Below are 6909 nucleotides of genomic sequence, written 5' to 3' on the forward strand. Positions count from 1 at the left end.
TAAACAATATAATGTTACAATCAGTATGTAAATGTTAAAAAGAACGCAAACTAAGATTCATGACTTGTCGCTTCCATAACTGAGTCCAAGAGCGAGGCACCAAGATCATGAAGACTTGTCACACTACCAATAACATCTCTACAATAATAACGATAAAAGGTAGAATCCCTACTCCAAGTGCCATACTTTAAAATGACATCTAGAGGTACCCCGGTAATTTTTGCTTTACTCCCAGAGGCTGAACGACAGCTGCCTGGGGAAAAAACACTGGTATCAATACCGGCTGAGGTCATAGCTGATTTTATCCATCTTGATAGTGTATCCTTAGAGGCAGCATGATGAGGTTTTCCAAAAGTTACAAAAAGCGGAGCAATTTCCTTAGATATCAATTGTTCTCTTTTTGACAGGTAGGCTTTGGTACATTGGAGTGGGCATAAATCTGGGTCAGAAGGGAATGCCCTGTACATCAAGGTCCTATCAGTCTTTTTAGGCCGTGTTGTTTTAAGCAAGCCAGGTAAGTGACATAGCATCACATCGTCTGTCAAATCTATATACGGAACAGATATATTATGGACACTGTGAACTCTTTGACCTGCTAAAATAGTAAGGAGACAAGCCAGCTTGATGTTAATATCCTTAAAGGATAAATCTTTGTTAGGACTAAGAGACTTTAAATAAGTCAAAAGAACATTTGTATCCCATATTAAAGAGTATTTGGGGGTACTTGGTCTTATATTAAAAACTCCTTTTATAAAACGGCTTATCAATGGATGCTCTGAAAGAGAACTGTAACCACTGATTGAAACAACTGAAGCAATAGCACTTCTAGTTGTACATAAAACACTATATCCAGACCCACCTTTGAATAATTCAGTAAGGTGTATTAACACATCTTTCACATTTGGATGATAGGGATCAATCGACCTCCCAGTGCAATATTGTATCCATCGTCTGATTGGACCCGAGTATTGTTTCTGGGTACCTTCTCTCCATGATGCTGCAATGATATCGACAGTGTCTGATGGAAGCTCTTTACCTTGTAACGATTCCCGGAGACAGGCAGCATGAGCAGCGACAAGGTTTGGTGTAGAGGATGTTGTCTTTTTGTTCCCGGTAGAAACAATAATCTAGATGAAGGAGGAAATAACACAGGTGTCCTGTATAACATATTAATTGCTTGAGGAAACCAAGGCTGCGAAGACCAGAAAGGTACTACAAGAATGCCTGTGGCTTGATCTATATTTATCTTTGCAAGAACTTTTCCAATCAAATTAAATGGTGGGAAGGCATAAAAGTTTAAATTCGACCAGGTCTGAGCGAAGGCATTTACAGCTTTAGCATCTGGATCAGGTCTTAAAGAAAAATAATCCTCACATTTTGCATTGAGTCTGGATGCAAAAAGGTCAATATCAAATTTCCAAAAAATGTCGGAAATTATGTTAAATTGTTTTACATTCAAGGACCATTCAATGTTATCCTGAAATTGTCTTGATTTATAATCAGCTATAGTATTTAATACACCAGGTATATGACAAGCTGATAACCAAACATCACATGTTCTAGCAAATTCCCATATTTCAACAGCCAATTTATTACAAGCAATGGAGTGAAGGCCCCCCATCTTTGTTATGTAGGCCACAGCTGTGGTGTTATCCAATCTTAACTGAACATGTCTAAAATGTGTTATTTTCAAGAAGGCTTTGAGTGTAAAAAATGCAGCCAACAACTCTAAAGTATTGATATGCTCAGGTAATTCTCCTTCAGACCAACGCCCCCCTATTTGAGAGTTTCCGTCAGTGCCACCCCATCCTTGAAGACTAGCATCAGAGGATAAAATAAGATCAATTTTAGGCAATTGTATAGGTCTGGTAAACTGAGCCATTGTGAGCCACCACTGTAAATCCTTAATAGAAAACTCTGAAATAAAAACCTTTGAATCAAAATTTCCATGGCCTAGTTTGAGTGCTAGATTCTTATCTGTCTCCAAGGACCTGTAATGTAACTTGCCATACTTCACGGCATCAAAGGCAGAAACTAATGTTCCAATAACCCTGGAAACAAACCTAACTGTGGGGTGATGCATGTACAGCAAGTCCTTACATAGACACTTTAATTTTATGACCCTTTCCTCGCTTAAGGCTATTGTCATCTGAGCAGAGTTTAACACAAACCCTAAAAACACCATACATTGGGTAGGCACAAGAATTGACTTGTTTGGATGTACAGTAAATCCTAAGCTGCTCAAAAGTGAGACAGTTGCCATAATGTTTCTTTGGCATGATTCATAAGTGTCACCTTGCAAATAAGAATCATCTATATATACAACAGATACATGACCTGCCCCTCTTAGTACTTTAAAGGGTGCTTTAAGAACTTTGGTGAAGATCCTAACAGCTGGACCAAATCCAAAGGGTAAAGCTAGAAATTGGTAAAACTGTCCATCCCAAGAAAAAGCTAAGAACTTTTGGAAGTCAATATGAAAAGGGATGCTGTGGTATGCGTCCTTTAAGTCAATACTTCCCATCCAAACACCTGGTTTGATAAGACATAAAACATCTTGCAGTGTTTCCATTTTAAAATGGCGATATCTGACAGATCTATTTAACTGTTTAAGGTTGATAATCATTCTTGAGCTACCATCTTTTTTAGGGACAATAAATATACCTGAAAGAAAACAGTTATTTGTTGCTTGTACCTGCTGGATTGCCTTCTTTTGTAAAAGTTGTTGAATTTCCTTACTTATAGTTATACAATCTTTTTGTGAAAACTTCACTGGGTGGTAAGATGACACTGGGACACTAATAAATTCAATTTTAACCCCATGCTCAATTATGTCTAGAATATACTGGTTTGAAGTGATAGTCCTCCAAACTTCCAAAAATTTGTGAGTATTACAAGCTTGATAACGCCTAACTGCTAACTCAAGGTCAGCAACAACAAGGTCTTTACCTACCATTGTTTTCTCCCTTTGTACCCTTTGTACTTCAGGGTTTGAGTGTACCTTCTCAGGGAGTGGTTTAGATCTTTTGAGAAGGTCTTCTCGTTTTTTGACTGGTTATACTTTGCAGAGGAGGAATAACTGGAGGATGGCTGTTTGTACTTTTTAAAATTATTTTTTGAATATGGTGTAGATGGTCGTGAGAGCACTTTACTAGTTTTCTCCTCATCTTGCAATGATTGGATTCTTTTGTCCAAATCATCTCCAAACAGCAACAAGTCTTCTTCAGACACATCCTTTGCCAATCCTTTTAGGTGAGGCATTGCACCGATTAATCCGACTCTTCGATACTGATTTAGCTGCTGGTTGGCGTTACCGATTAGACAAAGAGCATCTTTAGCCAAATTTAATAAAATGGATGGTTCTATTACAATAAGGTTTCCTTGTTTGGGTGCCTTAATAATTTGGTCTGCCAATTGTAAGATATGCACTTGGCTTTTCGAAACAGTGGTTTGCAGTTTCTGCAATACCAGATCATTTGATCTTTTGCTGTCTGCCTTGGCCCATATAGGTTTATTGCAGCTCTTTACAGACAAAAAACGGCAATTCGTGGGAATTTGGACTTTTTCTAGTCTGCCTTTCAATTTTTCATTGGTAAGTTTCTTCGACCACATGAGTTTAGCCATAGATGCTAAAGGTGGAGCTACTTCTGTGCCAAAGGAGTCCTCATCGTTATACTCTTTGATGAGGTCAGACCAGACATCTTGGTCTGGGTCCTCTAACTGGTTGTCTTCTTGCCCCAGCATTTCATTCATTAAACCATCATACAATTGGTTGGATGCTGATGTACTTATGGCATCAACATCTTTTTTACTAGGCCTCCTAGTAGAAGAACTAGATTCTACATGACTGAGGCAAGTTTCTGCTGATGAAGACCTGGATCTTTTCCTTCCTCTAGGGTGATCTGCAGATATGGAAGCATTTGCTTCATTTTGTTTATCTGCACCATGACTTAGACCAGCAGAATTGTCTCCACTGCGGTCCACATGGAAGTTATTATCATTGTTTAAAACATCGGCTCGGAGGCTGTTCAAGGAAGTAGAAAATTTTTCTCCTAGGGCTGTGATTGCTTCCAGCTGCTGTTGTTGCATGTCTGGAAGGAGCTTAGTTAAAAAATCCATTGGAGTTTCTAACACTATGGGTTCACCACCTTCTTTTGGGGCTGAGGTGTCTGCCATTTTGATTGCAGCTCACCATAAATTTTAGATCTATAGCAGTAAGTAAATAAATAAAATTATATAAGAGAAGGAATAAATATAATTCTCTACTACTTATGGAAAAATAATAAAATATAGCTAGCTATAGAAAAAGAATTAAAAACGGATTAGCATAGCTGAAGTTTACCAATCGCAAACACCAACAAATCGCACACGTCCTTCACCTTCAGTAAGATTTGGGAAATGAACTGCTGAGGATTTTGGGTTATCGAGCTTCGCTCTCATACTCTGCTTGCGCAGAAGATTGGGAAATAAAATTGTTATCACTTCCTTAAATTCGATTATAGATGACTAAATGAAATTTTTAAAAAAAGTTGGAATGGAATGTTTTCACTTGAAAAGTCCATTTGACATTGAAGAAGCAAGAACAAATTTGTTCTCTGATTCCTATCCTGACAACGAAGTTGATAGTACTGCACTACCAGATTTTTCAATAAAAAAATTTAAAATCTTGTTTTGTCACCCTGAAGCAATTCTAAGTGATGTGGGGAGAAACTTACTAAAGACAAACACACTCCAGAAAGAAGTAAAAGCCATTGTTGTAGATGAAGCACATTGTATAGACACTTGGTAAGTTTTTTCTAATATGAAACTGTTGTTGAAAGCTGTAGCTATGCTGAAACTCTTTCATTTTTTATTTAGCTGATACTTCATATGTAGCTATTTAAAAATTCGGGTTCAACTCCCGAGAAGGGTTATTATATCTTCATAAAAAAAATAATGTAACTATATATATACATATATATATATACTATGTCTATAAAAATTCTAGCAAATATAACCAACATAGATATATAATAAATAGAAACTGTGCCAGTTATATAGTTTATATATTGTTAAATTTCAGGGGTGATAGCTTCAGAAAAGAATTTCTTAATCTTGGAGCCATTAGATCCTTCTTTCTGGACATTCCTGTGCTTGCCCTAACAGCAACTTCTACAGTTAAAACAACAAGCAGAATAAAAAGTGTTCTTGGAATGAGGGATTGTGTTTTTTTGACGATCAATCCAAACCGCTCAAATGTATTTCTGGTTAAAAAAAAAGATACTACAATTCATATGGAATCGAAGGTATCAAAAAGATTTTGTTACCGATTGGAGAAGATTTAAAAAAACAAGCGAAAGCATATCCACAGACTATCATATACTGTAAATTAAAGTATTGTGGCTATGGGTACAAACTTTTTGAAAGTATAATCGGCCCTTTGCAAAATGTAGGAGGCGAATGTAAACCATCCAAAAGTTTGTTTGTGCAATTTCATGCACCCCAAACTAAGCACATGAAGCATGAAATTATTTCAGAAATTTCAAAAATCGACAGTAACATCAGAGTCATTTTCGCAACTTCTGCCCTTGGTATGGGCGTGAATGCACCTAATATGAAACAAATTGTACATATTGGCCCTCCTCCAACATTGGAGGAATGCATGCAGGAAATAGGCAGAGCAGGTCGCAGAGGACAGGATGCTGTAGCTGTGTTACATTACAACAACTCTGACATTAGTATTGATAGAATTACGAAGGGATTGATTGACAAACAGATGGCTGAATATTGCAAAAATGACAGTAGCTGCTTGAGATCTTTGTTGTTGCAGCATTTCAAACATAAAGCACCACCACAACAAAAATGTAGTATTATATGTCATCCAGAAACCGACTATGGTAAACATGATCACGTCTTGGTCAGAGAAAAAGTACAACGTAAAATTAGTGAAGTTGATTTGCAAAAATTGTCACAAGAATTTAATAACTTGCTTGCCGATTTGGATGCAAATTTAACAGATGATCCGCCAAGAGAGTTTTTTGGTCTTAGTATGGATACTAAAAAAATTGCGGAGAAGTTTTCAATGATATTGGATAATGTCGCTGAAATTGAAAATGAAGATAGCCTTTTGGGATTTGGTCTTTGGGACGAAGATGTATCGAAAAAAGCATATGAGCTGATACAAATTTACACTACAGAATTACCTTGAGTATGAAAACAGTATATGTAATTGTTACTTTTTCTTGCGATTACAATAAATCTTGAACACTTTCGGCATATAACATCGTATGTTGCGTCAGATACTATGATTCCTGTGACAGTTTCAATTTTAGCTGGCAATCCATCTGCCACATTGCTTCCACCAAAAATATGTATGTATCTCCCACAGTTACTTTCTCCACAGAGTCTACAGAATCTTTGCTGCCCATCCTCAGTATTACCATGAAAATATACTTTCTTTGGAGTAGTATTTTCTTTTCCTGGAAGTGACAAAAAAGTGCACATTTTAAAACTATATCCATGTAGCCTATCTATTACCAAAATAATACAAAAAAGATATTAGAGGGAATGCACATATGCTCATTACAATACATAAGGTAAACACGAAATAGATAAACACAAAGAAGGTACCAAAAGACAGAAAAACGTTGATGTATTTTTACATACCTTTGTGCATGACATAGTATTGATACACTCGAAGGCATTACTGATATATATACCACCAAAATTATAAGAGAAATGAATTGACTTACCATAGATTACGTGAGACTTTCATTTTCCAAATGTATTCTTTAGGGTAAATTGCAGGGTAAATTGCAAATGAATTACAGAAGCCAACAATGTTTTTAACAAATTTAGTGACCAAAAACAACTGAAAATAAAAACAACAACAAAAAATTTCTATCACTTCTTATACACCATTTTCTTTCA

The 6909-nt window shown here is 36.4% G+C and overlaps 2 protein-coding genes across 2 annotated transcripts; one reads left to right on the forward strand and one right to left on the reverse strand.

Annotated features, from left to right (window-relative positions):
• On the reverse strand, window positions 1-4176 carry LOC130629822 (uncharacterized). Its single transcript, XM_057443184.1, has 3 exons — window positions 3062-4176; window positions 860-2966; window positions 1-138 (listed from the first exon to the last, which is right to left on the reverse strand). Exons 1-2 carry the CDS (start codon window positions 4174-4176, stop codon window positions 896-898), a joined length of 3186 nt encoding a protein of 1061 aa, XP_057299167.1. The 3' UTR covers window positions 1-138; window positions 860-895.
• A 358-nt stretch (window positions 4177-4534) lies between these two features.
• Window positions 4535-6187, forward strand: LOC130629824 (putative ATP-dependent DNA helicase Q1). The gene is made up of 3 exons (XM_057443185.1): window positions 4535-4785; window positions 5063-5285; window positions 5375-6187. The coding sequence occupies exons 1-3, from the start codon at window positions 4535-4537 to the stop codon at window positions 6185-6187; spliced, it is 1287 nt and encodes a 428-aa protein (XP_057299168.1).
• Window positions 6188-6909: the final 722 nt, after the last annotated feature.

Source organism: Hydractinia symbiolongicarpus, chromosome 2 (genome assembly GCF_029227915.1).
Source record: "Hydractinia symbiolongicarpus strain clone_291-10 chromosome 2, HSymV2.1, whole genome shotgun sequence".
Lineage (NCBI taxonomy): Eukaryota > Metazoa > Cnidaria > Hydrozoa > Anthoathecata > Hydractiniidae > Hydractinia > Hydractinia symbiolongicarpus.

Coding starts and splice junctions, on each gene's coding strand:
- LOC130629824 (XM_057443185.1), top strand. CDS start 4,535: ATGGAATGTTTTCACTTGAAAAGTCCATTTGACATTGAAGAAGCAAGA. Junction 4,786..5,062: donor GCACATTGTATAGACACTTG/GTAAGTTTTTTC, acceptor GTTAAATTTCAG/GGGTGATAGCTTCAGAAAAG. Junction 5,286..5,374: donor CAATTCATATGGAATCGAAG/GTATCAAAAAGA, acceptor TGTAAATTAAAG/TATTGTGGCTATGGGTACAA.
- LOC130629822 (XM_057443184.1), bottom strand. CDS start 4,176: ATGGCAGACACCTCAGCCCCAAAAGAAGGTGGTGAACCCATAGTGTTA. Junction 2,967..3,061: donor AGTTATTCCTCCTCTGCAAA/GTATAACCAGTC, acceptor AAGGGTACAAAG/GGAGAAAACAATGGTAGGTA.